We start from the raw sequence: 17,467 nt of genomic DNA, 5'->3' as shown, positions 1-17,467 counted from the left end.
TCAAATGCTGAATATGTTGAACCTTTGCACCTGCATATGTTCTTGTATTCAACTCAAAACCTTAATACAAATATTGAAACAGAAAAATTAACCAATCCTTTTGTATTTTGCCCACAGTCACTGATAAGTGTCTAACCTTCATTAGAAATCCTGACTCTGGCACTGTGTAGAACCATCCTGGAGTTCAGTCTGCTTAGGGAGGGAGGGATTTTTGTAAATGCAATAATGTGAGAGTATTTCTATTTGATGTGTGGAAGTTATTGTGTGAAGTGTGTTTTTTGTCTTTCATGATCCCTCACATTACACAGATCTCCACCAATCACCAGTAAATGATAAAATAATTTATTTCTTCAGTGATAAATCACATCCATAATTGTCTCCACCTATAAAAGTATTTTGTAGTCAGTACATGATATTAATAGTCCTGCACTGCATTGCTGTGGCCTGAGTGGTGGTGGATATTGGAGCTCACACATCAAACTTGAGTCTCCTATAACTCGCTAAGCTCCGTCAACTGACTCCCCTCCTCATCCACCTACTCAGCAGCACCAAAATTCTATTGATGAGGGAAGCCGCCCCAACTTCTATCTGGCCAGACCTAAAATGGTCCCATTCTTAGGGCCAGATGCTGTGACACAATCATCATATTTGGGCAAACACTGAAATATCAGTTGTGAGCGGAATAATTCCATAATAACCAAGTGTGTCCATGATAATACTGAATTTTCCACTGTTGCCGAATGACAAGAATGGCACCATCTGATAGCCATCACGCCATAGAGATGGAAGCTGTCCAATTAGCTGTCGTCCACTATCCATAAAAATATCATCAGGTCCATCCCTCTGATTCCTGAAGCTGCAGATGTGTTTGGTCATCCTCCAAGGCGATACCAGACATCCTTGTTTAATGGGACAGTGCTCAATGAAACAAACAGCTCCCCCAGAGAAGCTCCTATGCTCTTCACCTGGAACTTTATCACATGGCCATTTAAATGCCCCACTGAGAACTGCACCTGCAATAAAACAGAGATATGATCAATCTGTATGTCCAGAATAAGACCATATAGAGGAGATGTACGTATACATGCAACAATGTACACATTCAAAATGTATATCCAGATTAGGAGTATACAAAGGAGTCATACATACACACAGAAACAGAGATATGATTAATCTGTAGATAAAGATAAATATATTTATACTCACTGAAAAATTATTTTCTTGGAGTCCATCGAGTGACTTAGAAAAGCTTTCACCCTCAGGTTATTCTGCTGCCTACGAAAGCTTTCACCCTCAGGTTATTCTGCTGCCTACAGTAGGACTAGACACCTGACAAACAAAAAACTATAGGCCAGCCCAGGATAACCCCCTCACTTCCAGAATGCCTCAATTATGTAGCAAGCAGCACCAGGAGCCTAATCATAAACATTGAGGGGTGAGATCTGTGTCCTTCAATGGATTCCAAAAAAAGGATTTCACAGTGGCTACAAAAAATTGGATTTTTTACTTACCCTAAAATCCATTTCTCTGATGTTCATTGACGGACACAGCTCCTGCTCGTCTTAATTATTGGTTATACTGCCCCCCTACAGGAGTAGGACACTAGGCGGGAAAAAAGTCTAACTACGCTTATATAGGCAGTCCCAGGGGTATACTCCCTCTCTCTCTGCTATCGGTACTCAGTTTTGTTACAAGCAGTGTCAGAGGAATTACAACTCCATAGAGGGGTGGATGTTGTGCCCGTCAATGAACTTTAGAGAAATGGATTTTCCGGTAAGTCAAAAATCCAATTTTCTCATTTGTTCATTGACAGACATAGCTCCTGATCTTCTTAAGCACTGAAAAATCCCAAAGCAGTGTTAAATATGAGGGGTTGAACAGCGAAAAAGAAATTCCCAAGGCTAAACTATAGCAAACCAGGTAAACAGGAGCTCAATCAAAACTACTGGAGTCCACTTGAAAAACAATACACCCTCAAAGAGGACCAGGACCTCTAAACAGCAGCCTGCAAAACTTTGCGGCCAAAGGAAGCATCCGCAGATGTCAACACATCCACTATGTAGAACTTTGTAAAAGTGTGCACCGATGACCAGGTGGCTGCCTTGCAAACTTGCATCACTGACACCTGATGAAGACAGGCCCAGGAGGCACTGAGCGCCCGAGTAAAATGCGCCTTGACAGGTAAAGGAGGAACCTGACCCTTGATGGAATAGGCCTGAACCACTGTCTGTCTGATCCATCTGGAAATGGTAGCAGTTTCCTTCAGATGCTTTAGACTGGGACACAGGGAAGGCAACATAATGTCTTCATTCAAATGAAAATCAGAGACAACCTTTGGAATTAACGACGGACAGAGACAAAGAACCACCTTATCTCTGTGAACCACCAAGTAATATGAACGACAGAATAATGCCACCAATTCCGACACCCTGCGCGCAGAGGTGATAGCCACCAAAAAGGCCACCTTCTGGAACAGTGTAAGCAGGGGAATATCCCGAAGATTCTCAGAGGGAGGCTTCTGGAGGACTCAGAGCACCAAATTGAGGTCCCAAGGCGGTAATGGAGACCGCACTGGAGGAGCCAAGTGCCGAACTCCCTGAAGAAAAGTACGCACCAGGAAATGTGTGGCCAAGGGCCGTTGAAAGACCGCTAAGGCTGAAACCCGGCCCTTAATAGTACTCAAGGCCAGTTTCTGCTCAACCCCCGCTGAAGGAAGGTCAAGACCTGAGCAACCGAAAAAGAATGAGGTTGAACCCCAAGAGACTCACACCACACAATGTAGATCTTCCTTGAAGTAGATTTCCTAGCTTTTAACAGCGTTGGAATCACTGACTCAGACAAACCTCTATCCATCAGCACCTGGCATTCAACAGCCAAGCCATCAAAGCCAGCGACTGTAAAGCAGGATGGAAGATTGGTCCTTGGGAAAGCAGATCCTCTCTGAGAAGAAGCTTCTAAGGAACGTCCGCGACCAGCCGCACCAGATCGGCGTACCAAGCCCGGGGAGGCCAGTCCGGGGCCACTAAGATGACCGGAATACCTTCTGCCTCGATCCTGCGTAGAAGTCTTGGCAGAAGCTTGAGAGGAGGAAAGGCGTAAATCAGACTATACTGACCCCACGGGGCCACCAGCGCGTCTGTGGCGTGCGCCAGAGGATCCTGTGACCAAGCCACCAACCTCCCCACCTTTCTGTTGAGCCTAGATAGCAACAGATCCACCTCGGGAATGCCCCACCAAAGACATAACTGATGAAACACCTCCAGATGAAGGGACCACTCCCCTTGGTCCAACGCCTGCCGACAGCTGAGGGCTGGGCAACAGTATAAAAAATGATAACAGGACCAATGCTAACAAGGAAAATTGGGGACTGCCTGCAGCTCAAGAGCCACCTGAAGCACCAATGCCCAAAGATGGCACTGGATGAAGCTAAACCCCCATCTAGTAAGGAGGACTTGGGAAAAATATTGCTATGTGGTAAGTTAGCATGGGGAACTATACTTGATGGCAGAAAACCAAACAATTACTTACATAACTATTGAGGAACAGTTCATCAAGGGAGAGAAAACGCTGAACCATAGACCATAAGCGTGTAACAGGTCTAACTGATCCAACCAAAAGAATGGAACGAGAAACTATTTCTGAACAGGGCAAAGACTCACAGCCTGAAGCATGGTCAACAAGATGCAAGGCCCACTTTCTAAGAACTAAGATCAGCCGTAGGGAAATTAGAACAATGTCCTGTTAGAGGACACACCAGAGCTATCATCAATTAGAGAAGACCCTGAGCGTCAAATCACCCAATCCCATAGGATTCCAGAGAAAAAAGGTGTCCATGCCTGGATTGAATGGCAATGCAAACATTCACCTTGTCAAGGTGATGACTACCACTCTGAGGATGGCCTTAGAAATATATTTAATGAGTGGTTCTTGATCCCATCTAAAGAACCAAGATTTGATCTCAAGAAGTATGAATTAGGCAGGGGATTGAAGGGAGATTCCCTCACAAAATTTTAACAAGGAGGAGTGAAGACCTCTCTGAAAGGAAAAGTATAACCCTGGGGTGAAGCCCTAGGGTGGGGAACCTGCTGAAATACCTGCCTACAGTATTTGAAGCATGAAAGAGTTGCAAGACTAGAGATGCTCCTTACTCTGCAGATCGAGCAGTGCATCAGAATCCATAAAGCAGTACTGAGCAGCAGCCTATCAGGATGGTGAGGAACATTCATTTGAGTGAATCCAAAGCAAGGAAGACTACCAGAAAGGCTTTCCTTTCGAGTGTGCAAAACAAACAAGAAGGAAAGACGTAAACCAAGGTGTGCAGAGTCAGAGCATTCCCAGCTACTACCAGAGGGTTTCTGCATCAGTGAACTAGGATGTTCAGTATATAAATGGTCCAGGGCCCCCCTCTGACATCTTCCACCTGCAACACAGGATCTAAAGCTCCCCCATGTCCACAGGGATTCAGTTGGGAAAAACTGGACTCTAAAAGGCTGCACTTGAAATTAGCAGACTGGACAGGACTAGGCACAAGGCTTCATCCAATACTGGGATACAGTTAATGAGACCAAACTGGCACAAAAACTAGAACAAGGATTGTTGGGTACAAGGGGCAGAGGTTGGTCTGCTAATCTAGGTAGGAAGGTGAGGAGCTGAAGGCCACGCTGGTGGTGGGGGTTCAGTCTGTAATCCTGAAAAGACACTCTGCACCCTATTGTCTGAAGAGCAAACTACCCAAGGATTACCAAACACCCCCCCCCCCCCCATGGGCGTACTTTCATGCTGATGGAGGCTTCCCTGAAGGTTTAGCAGGCTTCCAATTTCAGACCTTCCAGGAGGCTGGAAAACCAGGCTTGAAAGACCTAGACATGCCTACTTCAGGAGCATAGGAAGAAAAGGGAGAAGATGTTGGCCTCCAATGATACTCTTGACATCAAAAGATTTTCTGAATAGATGTCATACCTTAATGATCAAGCAGGGACACACTGTATGGATGCAGCGTTCGCAATACAGAATTTAAACTAGAGTGTTCTGCTTATACAGGAGAGAAGCCCAGATGCTTTCAGTGGGACATAGCAGCTGAAGTGTAAGGCTCCAGATACAGTATCTGCTCCACACACTCTATCCGGATTGGGTCCACTGCCACAGTGGAGAGATCCCTTTTGATGGATTTAGACCAGGGGTATTGAATTAAAATCCCCAGAGGTCCAGTCAGTAAAATTATATTCCTGCAGAGGTCCGAATCGCATGTTTGATTACTAATAGCACCTCTGCGCATCAGCAAACGCAGCGTGTTGCGAGTGCCAAACTGCATGTTGCTGCAGCATCATGCGGCTCAGCGTGGCACGATTTTAAATTGGGTCAGGGACTTGTTTTCTGCATGTAAGGCAGCCTGTTGAAATGAATGGGCTATATAAGAAGGTGTTCTGTACAGTGTACAGAACTGAAGATGGTTAGATGGTCAGTACAAATTTAGGGATACAAAGTGTCTGAGTTTAAATAATAGCAAATTTATTGTGGGTAAATTACATATATAATTGTAACCGTACAGATATAAAACACTATTGGTGTATCAGTTAAACAAGAAACAAGACAAAACAACATAAAACAATACATATAAACAAAGTACCGGCCGGTGCAAAAAATGTTACATTCACAGGGATGATGTGAAAAAATCTGATATATGTGGTAAATACCACTTAAAAGTCTTTCCTGTGATACGTGTCTGTGGATGGGCGGGATCCTGTGTAGAAATGGTGTGAACAGAAATAGTTTTAAATATGTGGGGATCCTGGATAGCAAGTTATTGTCGGGATGGCTTTATTGTAATTTCTAATTAACATCTACTGAGTGAAATTCCAGGGTATTGAAGTAGTTTTGTAATCCGGGATATGTATAATCATTCACTCCGGTGGTAATTGCCTTTACTTCATCTATTCCCTTTCTCAGATATGTGATGCTAGTTGGGGATGACTTTCAGCGGTCTCGAGGGTAGGGTAGGATGTTGTGTAACTGCGGCGGTATAGAGGAGTATCAGGGGTGTATTTATGTGTGCATATAAATATGCAAGTCTTGGCGCTTCCTGTGGGGACTATGCAGAGTGTTTCGTTTGGCTATCCTGGTGTTTTGCCTGAATAAGGCTGTTAGTGCCGTTTCCTCACTCTGTCAGCTTTGTAGCCGATGCTTCACCCCTGCTGCCTTGGATGCTGTGTAATATCTTCGCTTACCTTACCTCCTTCCTATAGCCGCACGCTCCGATATCTATCCTCCGCTGTTAGTAGCAATTGCCGGTCCCGATCTTCATGCTTCCATGCGCTCTGTCCGCCGTCCACGTCTGAGACACTCGTGTGTGTGCCGGCGGTGATGATGACGTCTTGTTTCTTGTTTAACTGATACACCAATAGTGTTTTATATCTGTACGGTTACAATTATATATGTAATTTACCCACAATAAATTTGCTATTATTTAAACTCAGACACTTTGTATCCCTAAATTTGTACTGACCATCTAACCATCTTCAGTTCTGTACACTGTTCATATGACCCTCCCCCCCTTCATATGACCCTCCCCATTTGACATCCCTGTCCTCAGTCCTCCTTTATATTATCCTCCTCCTTTACATTCATGTTCTGGCTCCTCTTTATATTACCCCTGTATTCTTTTTAAATTCCAGTCCTCAGCCCTCTTTCATACTGTATCAACCCCCTTTCACAATTCCATCCTTAGCCCCCACCTCTTCATATCACCCCCCACTCCTTTGCATTCCTGACCTCCAACCCTCTTTTTATATCACCCACCTCCTTCTTCTGACTCCTGTCATCAGCCCCCTCTTTATATCACCCCCGGCTTCCTCCCCATCCTGCACAGCAGTGGCATAGCCCTCGCCCCTGTCCTACCTTACACAGGGATGGGGGGGGGGGGGTTGGGGGGACACAGCAGGTCTAGAGCTGACGTCAGTAGGCAGGACAGTTCTGAATCGAGCACAGGAGCTGCACAACTTTTCCTGTTCATCAGCTTGTGATTGGTTGCTAGGAACGCCTAGCAACCAATCACCCGCTGCTTAACTTGAAAAGTTACCTTGGCAGGACGGTCTTGCCTCCCAATGCCGATGGCAGCCTGTGAGGATGTCAGCAGCGGCATCAGCTAAGGGGAAGAGCTGGCTCCTAAATGGCAGGACAGGGGCGGGCCAGGCAGAACAGTGGCTCGCCCTTTAGTGATGCCCAATGTAGACCATTCTGCCATGGTTTGCCAAAGGGGGATTTCCTACTATTGGGAAAATGCAGAGATGTTTCCCTAGCTCTACTGCTTGATGTAAAAGTCCATTAACTAGTGTTAGGTGCTTTAGCCAGGGCGTTCAACTTCCACAGATGGGTCATCTTATTCAGAGAAAGGCTGGCAACTCGGCGTGCTCTGGAATAAAAGTACTTTATTTGCTATATGGGTACAGAATATATGCTGACGTGTTTCGGCAATGAAGCCTTCATCAAAGATATCCAGTGATAGGCATTACTGTGCCTATCACTGGATAAAGGCATCCTGCGAAAACACAATGAGGTAGCAGCCAGTGCTTAGCCTAATCATCTTATATCAAGGCAATTCCACAACATCCAGAACAGCAGGGTCTAGATGTGGTACTCCAAACCAAGAGTGAGGATGGCCACACTGGAAAGCTGCAGTTGCAGAGATTAGCTCTAGCAGCAATGTAGAGGAAAGTCTTGATTGTAGAATAAAAAAATGTTAGCAGGAAATAGGTTAGGTTTTTCCCAGCAAAGCAGAAGAAAAGACATCCATCCTCCTAGAACACTAGTAAAAAAACTTAGGCACACTGGGCAGTAGGAGGGGTATTCTAGGCTGGCATACAGTTTTTTGCTTGCCAGAGTCCAATCCTTCAGTAGACAGCAGAATAACTTCCTATGTCCATCAAAAGTAGAGAGAGAAAAGAGTTTACAGGGGAGCAGTGCATAGACACAGCAGGCTCCATCCTTGAGCAGTCATTGTTTTTACATAATCAGCATCATCATTAATAACACAGTGACAGGTAGAATCGTCTTCATACAACACTGTTTTCCACAACATTTTCATTATCATCATATTTATTATTATCATCCCTTAAACAATTAATATTTCAGTGAGAGGGAAACTCAGTGGGAAAATGTTTTGCCAATTAACCACCCAGCATATTATTAGGTCATGGCAGGAAATGTACTGGGTATTGAAGCCAGGATCTAAGTGCTGCAAGGTGCCAGGATGGTCATGGATCAGGCTGGTAATACACAACACGTTGACACTGTACAGGTATTGGTTGTCAGGTGACTTTTAACCCCTCACACCATGGTGTCACCATCGTACTCACCAGCTTGTTGAAGGTTGGAGCCGGAGATCTGACTGAGGATTTGACCTCCTCTCTGGATATCTCCAAATTCTGATAAAAGAGAGAGATGGTGACGCTCACAGTGGGGGTGGAGCCATCTGATAAATACTGGAAATACAGAAAAAGAGGTTAAAGACTCATAGATTTATCATCACAAAAATTCCAGGAGTGGCCAAATCATCCAATCAGATAAAACGGTATTCTACCACTTATAAAAACTATATGTTTGACAGGGAGAAGGCATCTTCTTTACCTCTGCTGCCCCTCGGTTCAGACATGCTGTGCCTAACTATCAGCAATTTCTATTTAGAACACTAAGCACACTACTCTCCTGTGTGTGCATTCTGCAAACTGCCAAACCACATCTATTATTCCCTGCTATGAGCTGCTTCACAGACAACTGGATGGTGATGATTATTATTCAGGGAAGAACTTACAATATTTCGGAGATGCTTGAGGAGGACGGAAAATATGGGAGGAGAGAAGGAGAATTGAATCTGAATCCCACGCTCACCACCTGTTCAATCAGAAAAGAGAACTGTCTATAAAATCTGACATGGTTTTATATTATTCATTCAGAACATCTGCCCCCTTCACAGTAAAGAAAAGCAGTGAAATATGTCTCTGTCAACATCACATGAGGGACACTTACCTACTGCACCAGTCGGCCCAATGTCTACGGGTGTCTTGAACTCTGTCAGAATTCGCTCACTCTGTGGGAAGAGAAGGAAGAATTGTTGCATTAGAGAAACTTTTTTTATTTTTTTTTATTTTAACTAAAGAGGACTTGTCAGTTTTAAAAATGGCTATTCAGAACTTCCTCTCTTCATAGAAACAGCTGAGTTGACACTCTAGTTTAGAAAGCTCATTTTAGGCCACTCTACTAATATGATACATATCTCACTTTCAGCTAGAAATGAATGCATTCAGTGTGGAGAGGCCCAGTAGATGGTTTAAAGTGGGCAGTATGGATGAGGTAGGGGTTCGTGTCTAATTAATGTCCGCAGTTTAGTGAACAGGTGAAATAATTGTCTAGTTTCCCCGTCTTAACCTACAACAGCCGCCCGAATGTAGCCCACTTCTTTGGCTTCCGCGACTCTGCTCTTTCCTGGTTCTCCTCTTACCTATCTCAGCACACTATCAGTGTCACATTCAATTCTTTCTCCTCTTCCTTATTCTTTTGGGGTCCCCCAAGGCTCTGCCCGCAGACCCATTCTATTCATTCTCTAGTCTACACCAATTCCCTGGGCCAGCTGATAACCTCCTAGTGATTACAATGCCATTTCTACACAGAAGACACTCAAATCTATTATTACTCCTCAGCTCAGACCTTCAACCTCCTCATTCATTTGCTGATGGACATATCAGTATTGATGCCACACCACGTCCTTAAACTTAATCTGTCAAAGGCTGAGGTAGTAATATCCTCCCCGCCAAGTTTACCATTGAGATCAATAGCACAACTCAATGTCCCTCTCCTCAGGCCAGGATGCTGGATGTATTATCAGACTCTGACCTCTCCTTCGGGCCCCACATCTAATCACTGACTAAATCTGGTCTCAAAATCTCTCAAACCATCCTCTCCATTACTCCAAAGACCTACTGCTCTCTAGCCCAACTTACCTCCAGAACTTCTCCATAGTCTCTCATCCTCAAGTATTTCCTACCACAATCTCTCTGACTATCTCCTACTCTGTCTGCCTTCAGATAATCGTTGAAAACCCATTTCTTCAGGGAAGCCTATACTGTTTCCACCTAAAAACTGTACTTCTCCCTACATCACCTTATCCCTCATTTTACATTTTATCCCTCATATTACATTTTGCACCACTTGCCCCTCCCCTTTAGACTGTAACCTCTTATGAGCAAGGCCCTCCTAACTCTCTTGTATCAAATTGTATTGTAACTGATTTGTCTCCTTTTATTTTGTAAAGCTCTTGCCACTATATAAATCCTGTAAAAAATAATATTGTAGCCGGAAGACAGTCATTTAGCAATGGTATTACTGCTAGGCCAGCTTCTCTTTGAAATTGTAAACAAGTTCTTGGGGAATCTGGGTGACATCATTGACCAAATGTGTTTGATTCCAGTGGGGCCAGGGAGCTATCATTTACAGCGGGATAAGACGTGGGGCAGCATTATTATGACAGTAGGTCTACATTGTGAGGTTTCACTCATTGTGATTGATGTGGCTCTAGATCAGCCTTTTTCAACCAGTGTGTCTTGAGGTTTCTTCAGGGGTGCCTTCGCAAAATGCCTAAAAATTGCCCAAAAATTGTATACAAGCTGGCGAGTGGATGAAGCCTGCCTTTTTAGTTAAACTAAGTCAAAGGTTTTCATTGTGCACCATTACAACCTTCTAGCTGCCGGTGTCCTAATGACCAATGGCATCATCAGTTGATGAGGAGGATGTCAGTCGCCTGCATAGCATCCTTGTTTGACCCTCCCCTATCCCTCTCCCTCAGCATTGGGGTTACATTAGCTGAGTGATGGAGAAAAACTAAGGGAGAAAATACACATTATAATACTAGTCCATACCAATTCACAAAAATGTATTTGCTTTGGAAGAATAAATCCCCTCTAATGTTGGGTGTCCTACTTGGACTTGTTGATATTGCTGCATTATGTAAAACTATTAGAATAGCTTTTACATTTTAGAATGGAGTGCCTCGGGACTGTGCATAATTTTTAAAGGGTACCTGAGACTGTCAATCATTTTAAAAGGGTTCTTTGAGATTGTCCATGATTTTAACCACTTTAGGACCGGAGGATTTTCCTGCTTTACGTCCAGGCCACTTTTTGCGATTCGGCACTGTGCGACTTTAACTGACAATTGCGCGGTCATGCAACGCCGTACCAAAACGAAATTTACGTCCTTTTTTTCCCACAAACAGAGCTTTCTTTTGGTGGTATTTGATCACCTCTGCGCTTTTCATTTTTGGCGATATTAATAAAAAAATGCGACAATGTTGAAAACAATATTTTTCTACTTTGACAGTTAAAAAATATTCAGCATATTCAATTTTTGTCATATATTTAGGCCAAAATGAATTTAGCTACATGTCTTTGACAAAAAAATTCTCAATGAGCGTATTTTTAACCGCTTTATGACCGGAAGATTTTACCCCATTCCTGACCAGGCCATATTTTGTGATTCGGCACTGCGTTATTTTAACGGACAATTGCACGGTCGTGCGACGCTGTACCCAAATTAAATTTATGTCCTTTTTTTCCCTACAAATAGAGCTTTCTTTTGGTGGTATTTGATCACCTGTGCAATTTTTACTTTTTGCGCTATAAACAAAAAAAGAGCAACAATTTTGAAAAAATAACAATATTTTTCACATTTTTTATATGAAATTCCCCCCAAAAAATTGTAAAAATCAAAATTTTCTAACATTTTAGGCCAATTTGTTTTCTGCTACATATTTTTGGTTAAAAAAATTGCAATAAGCGTATTTTGATAAAAATTTATGTAATTTTTATTGTTTTTTTCGGCGATCTGCGTTTTTTTTTGCGGGACTGCGACATTGCGGCAGACAGATCGGACCCTTGACTGACATTTTTGACACTTTTGGGGGTACCAGTGACATTACTACAGTAATCAGTGCTATACATATGCACTGTTACTGTAAAAATGACACTGGCAGGGAAGGGGTTAACTTTTATTGGTGATCAAGGGGTTAATGTATGCCTGGTGCTTACTGACGTGTGTGGGGGGAGGAGACACAGGCACAGATCCCAGGTTCAGCTATGCTGAATCCTGCAATCTGTCCCGGCCTGTCAATTAGGAGATCCGCCCGCTTTGTTTACACAAGCGGACGGATCTCCACACTCGATCCCCGACGATCGGGGAAGAGCTGCGGTGATCACCGCCGCTCCTCCCCTGGCCCGACTCCCGCTGTGACTGAATACAGCGGGAGCGAGCCTCCGACGGCGCGCGCGCGCCGCCAACAAGGGGAGGAGTCCAGCAACGTAGACCTACGTCGCTGGACGATAACGAACCACTTTGCCGCAGTACGCTCAATGTGAGCGGTTGGCAAGTGGTTAAAGGGTGCTTGACTGAAAAAAGGTTGAGAAACACTGATCTAGATTGTAGGATGACATGGTTGACAGTTGATTTTAGACTTGGTCCACACTAGCGCGACTTGTCAGGCGACTTGTCAGCCTGACAAGTCGCGCTCCCTCGCGGTCCATTGACTGCTACAGGACCCGTTCTAATAGGAGCGACACAAGTCACTCCGACTTAGAAAAAGGGTCCTGTACTACTTCGGGGCGACCTCGGAGCAACTTGCATAGACTTCCATTATGTGAAGTCCATGCAAGTCGCTCTGAAGTCGTGGTGCATGGGAATGCACAAGTCGCCCCGAAGTAGTAAGGAGTCAGGTAGTAAGTAAGGAGTAGTAAGGAGCCCCAGTGTGAACCGAGCCTAAATCGAGGAAATTGTTTATTTTTGTATGTTATTTTGATGTGGTTGTAAACCTTTACATATACCCAGAGAAGTGATTTGCCTCAGGTGATACATAGAGATGAGACAAATCATCCTTTGAAGTTTCTGTTTATTTTCAGCCATTCTTTTCTCTACATCCTCCTAAAACACACAGATAAAAGGCTTTTCTCAGCAGTAGGGATGGGAATCTGATGTCACACATACTGCAGAGCTAGAGCACAGAGCTCAGTGAAACCTTAGTGAGAGAACAGACACCTCCTTTCTACACACTGTCATAGGGAAACACACACAGCTGACTTTCCAATTCCCACTTTTTCAGATAACTACAACTCTGCCATGCCTTCTCCTCTCAAATTGGCTCTCCGAGCCTGACCCTCCTGCACCGTAATTCAGAATCTCTATTGCGTTAGGACCACCTGGATAAACCCTTATCTAATATTATAATATTCATAAAGCACTCATGCCCTCAGTTCATTTTGACATGGAAGCCCTTCACTCTAAGTGGTCTATGCAAGGAAGGCCATAGTGCTGAAATGGAAATTAATGGAGGCACCCTCTTTGAATTTTTGGAAATCCCTGGTTAATTCCTCAATAGCCATGTACAAGGCCCCTGATTCCTCTCGTGGTTGCCCAGCCAAGTTTGGAACATTTGGACGGAATCCCTTACTACAAATGCTACTCAGTAATTGTTACTAACATCCGTTACTACGATCCTGAATTGAAATCTTCTTTAAATGCCCTTTATTAACTTCTGACCACAGGTATTCACTAGGTCTCCAACGGGTAGTAGTGGGTTGAGTGTATTTTTCCTTTTTTTTAGTTTTTCTTTTGTTCTCGGTTGTAGCTGGTTGCTATGTACCTCTATCTCGATGTAAGTGCCGAGCCAGGGAAAGCCCAGAGGCTCTGTTTTGTTAACCTTTCCACATTTGGAAACTACTAAATAGAATTTTAAAAAAACATACAGAGCTGAAGCTGTTAGTCAGCTGTTGTGTGCTTTGAGGCGGGCCCCCACCCAGGAGGCTGTGGAGTCTGCATAGAGCAGGGAACCTCAAACTATGGCCCTCCAGCTGTTGTGGAACTACACATTCCATGAGGCATTGTAAAACTCTGACATTCACAGACATGACTAGTCATGGTGGGAATTGTAGTTTCTGAACAACTGAAGGGCCATAGTTTGAAGACCCTTGGCATAGAGTATTATCAGTCACTGAAGATAGCAGAGAAGAGAGATTAGAGAGAATTTACACTTGATGCTTTGGATTGAGGCTAGTACACTATAGATGGATATGCTTAGGTGATTTTTCATATTAGAGGTTTACAACCACCTTAAATAAAGGGCTTTTTTAAATTTTGTGGGTGCTTCTTTTTACTATTACCTTTTTGTTTGTGAATGAGTAAGAAAGTATACTATTTACTCTGTAGGTTTTCATGTATGTGGGAGAGGGCCCTTATTCCAAAGAGGGTTTCCAGATTCCGATTTTGAGGGACAGGATGTGGGGATGAGGCTCTTTTTCCCAGCAGCATGAGGATAAGGTGCCTTGGAGGGGGAAAGGTTTGACAAAATGAAGTCACCCATGTTTGTATACAAACAAGCCAGAAAGGATCTCTCATAGGCAGTAGTGATACCACCACTAAATGATGGATCCCTGTCTGCGAAATAAAAAACAAAATGCAAAAAAAACAAAAAAACAAAAAAAAAAAAAAACACATTTGAAGGAGTAAAAAGTACTGGTTTAAGGCATTTGCAATGTTTAAATACATATATATATATATATATATATATATATATATATATATACGCACATATATATACACACATATATATATATATATATATATATATATATATACATATACATATACAGTGCCTTGCGAAAGTATTCGGCCCTCTTGAACTTTGCAACCTTTTGCCACATTTCAGGCTTCAAACATAAAGATATAAAACTGTAATTTTTTGTGACGAATCAACAACAAGTGTTACACAATCATGAATTGGAACTAAATTTATTGGATATTTCAAACTTTGTCAACAAATAAAAAACTGAAAAATTGGGCGTGCAAAATTATTCAGCCCCTTTACTTTCAGTGCAGCAAACTCTCTCCAGAAGTTCAGTGAGGATCTCTGAATGATCCAATGTTGACCTAAATGACTAATGATGATAAATAGAATCCACCTGTGTGTAATCAAGTCTCCGTATAAATGCACCTGCACTGCGATAGTCTCAGAGGTTCATTTAAAGCGCAGAGAGCATCATGAAGAACAAGGAACACACCAGGCAGGTCCGAGATACTGTTGTGGAGAAGTTTAAAGCCGGATTTGGATACAAAAAGATTTCCCAAGCTTTAAACATCCCAAGGAGCACTGTGCAAGCGATAATATTGAAATGGAAGGAGTATCAGACCACTGCAAATCTACGAAGACCTGGCAGTCCCTCTAAACTTTCAGCTCATACAAGCAGAAGACTGATCAGAGATGCAGCCAAGAGGCCCATGATCACTCTGGATGAACTGCAGACAGAGGCGGCTCTAGGCTCTGTGAGGCCTAAGGCAAAACTTGGACATGAGGCCCCACTCACGCCCATAATGGGAAAAATAATTCAAGCGATAAAAATTAACTGTATAAATTGCATATATTAAGAGCCTTAACCTTTGTACTATGAATTCACAGTTTCTAGAATTTCCTCTAACCAATTATTCTTTAATCAAAGATCATTAAAGGGTATGTATGTACTGTGTATATATACTGTATATATATATATGTCTGCTCTTACGTCACAGTCCCCAGCATTTCCCTATAGGTCATGATTCCCTGAGTCCCTCCTTACATCAGAGTTTAGTGTTCCCCCTTACATAAGAGTTCTCCTTTAAATCAGATTCCAAACAGCATCTCCTCCTTACATCAGAGCCCACATAATTCCTCTTTACATTAGAGTCCCTCTCTTAAATCAAATTTCACAGAGCCCCCTTTACATCAGAGTCTCCAGAGTTTCCCCCTTACACTGTAAGAGGGAACTCTGAAGACTCTGAAGTAAGGGGAGTTCTGGGAACCCAAATTTAAGGGGGAATGCTGGAGACTCTACTGTAAGGAGAGTTCTGAGAACTCTGATTTAGGGGGAATGTTGGGGACTCTGATGTAAGGAAAGTTCTGGGAACCCTGATTTGAGGGGGAAAGCTGGGGACTCTGGTGTAAAAGGGAACTCTGTGGTCACCAAAGCTCCCCCTTGCATCAGAGTTTCCAGAGACCCCCTTCCTCAGTCCACCACAGTCTAGGGCACAACAAGTCCCACTGCAGAAGACTGCCATACCTGAGTCCCCACAGAGGGCACTGTAAATTCCAGTATAGTGCACTGCCATTCCTCCCTGAGGAATGGAATCCTGCTATGCTTGGACTTGTACTGCTCTCTGTAGGGCACTGAGGAACTACTGCCTGCTATGCTAAGACTTGTAGTGCCCTCTGTGGGGACTAAGGCATGGCAGCCTGCTATTCTGGAACTTGTAGTGCCCTCTGCGAGGGACTGAGGATTCCTCAGTCCTCCACATTCTAGGGCACTATAAGTCCCAGCATAGTGGGCTGTCATTCCTCAGTCCCTCACAGCTGGGGGGGGGGGGGGGAAACAACAGAGTTAAACATCTAAAAGGACAACTCCAACCAAAACTACCAATAGAGTCCAAATGCTATATAATGTCAAAGCCCCCGCTACCCCTCACCTTCCACCTCGGATGCTGTCATTGTGTAGGGCAAAGGACTCCAGCTCCAACATGTTTGGCTTTGATGTCAGATATGCAGGACTGGCTCAGCTCCACTCTCTTCCCTGGCAACTGACTCTGGCATCATGGGGGGCCTCTCCTCCTCCCCCAGCCACCCAGGGGCCCTCTCCTTCTCCCCCAGCCACCCAGGGGCCCTCTCCTTCTCCTCCAGCCACCCAGGGCCCCCTCTCCTTTTCCTCCAGTCACCCAGGGTCCCTCTCCTCCTTCTCCAGCCACCCAGGGTCCCTCTCCTTCTCCTCCAGCCACCCAGGGGCCCTCTGCTTCTCCTCCAGCCACCCAGGAGCCCTTTCCTTCTCCCCCAGCCACCCAGGGTCTTTCTCCCCCAGCCTTCCAGGGGCCCTCTCCTTCTCCCCCAGCCATCCAGGGGCCCTCTCCTTCTCCCCCAGCTACCCAGTGACCCTCTCCTTCTCCCCCAGCTACCCAGGGGCCCTCTCCTTCTCCCCCAGCCACCCAGGGGCCCTCTCCCCCAGCCACCCAGGGGCCCCCTCCCCCAGCCACCCAGTTGCTCTCTCCTCCTCCAGCCACCCAGGGGCCCTTTCCTTCTTCTCCTCCAGCCACACAGGGGCCCTCTCCTACCCCAGCCACCCAGGGGCCCTCTCCTTCTCCCCCAGCCACCCAGGGGACTTCTCCCCCAGCCACCCAGGGGCCATCTCATTCTCCCCCAGCCACCCAGGGGCCATCTTCTTCTCCCCCAGCCACCCAGGGGCCCTCTCCTTCAGCCACCCAGAGGCCCTCTCCTCCCTTAGCCTCCCAGGTGCCCTCTCCTTCTCCTTCAGCCACCCAGGGGCCCTCTCCTTCTCCTTCAGCCACCCAGCGGCCCTCTCCTCCCTTAGCCTCCCAAGTGCCCTTTCCTTCTCCTTCAGCCACCCAGGGGCCCTCT

General features: G+C 44.8%; 1 protein-coding gene across 3 annotated transcripts in view; it reads right to left on the bottom strand.

Annotated features, from left to right (window-relative positions):
- Nucleotides 1-356: 356 nt before the first annotated feature.
- The window catches only part of PIK3C2G (phosphatidylinositol-4-phosphate 3-kinase catalytic subunit type 2 gamma), a 208,424-nt gene continuing 191,313 nt past the window's right edge, over nt 357-17,467 (bottom strand). For all 3 annotated transcript variants that reach the window (XM_082255684.1, XM_082255683.1, XM_082255685.1), the window contains 4 exons: nt 9,022-9,082; nt 8,807-8,886; nt 8,352-8,477; nt 357-1,013 (listed from right to left, as the gene is read on the bottom strand). In XM_082255684.1, coding sequence (XP_082111810.1) covers nt 873-1,013; nt 8,352-8,477; nt 8,807-8,886; nt 9,022-9,082 — 408 coding nt within the window. In that variant the 3' untranslated portion in view covers nt 357-872. The remainder of the gene's footprint in view (nt 1,014-8,351; nt 8,478-8,806; nt 8,887-9,021; nt 9,083-17,467) is intronic.

The sequence above is a fragment of the Pelophylax lessonae genome, assembly GCF_965119305.1.
Source record: "Pelophylax lessonae genome assembly, chromosome: 4".
Taxonomy (NCBI): Eukaryota; Metazoa; Chordata; class Amphibia; order Anura; family Ranidae; genus Pelophylax; species Pelophylax lessonae.
The sequence above is the reverse complement of the archived record's forward strand: the minus strand, read 5'-3'. Positions and strand labels throughout refer to the sequence as shown.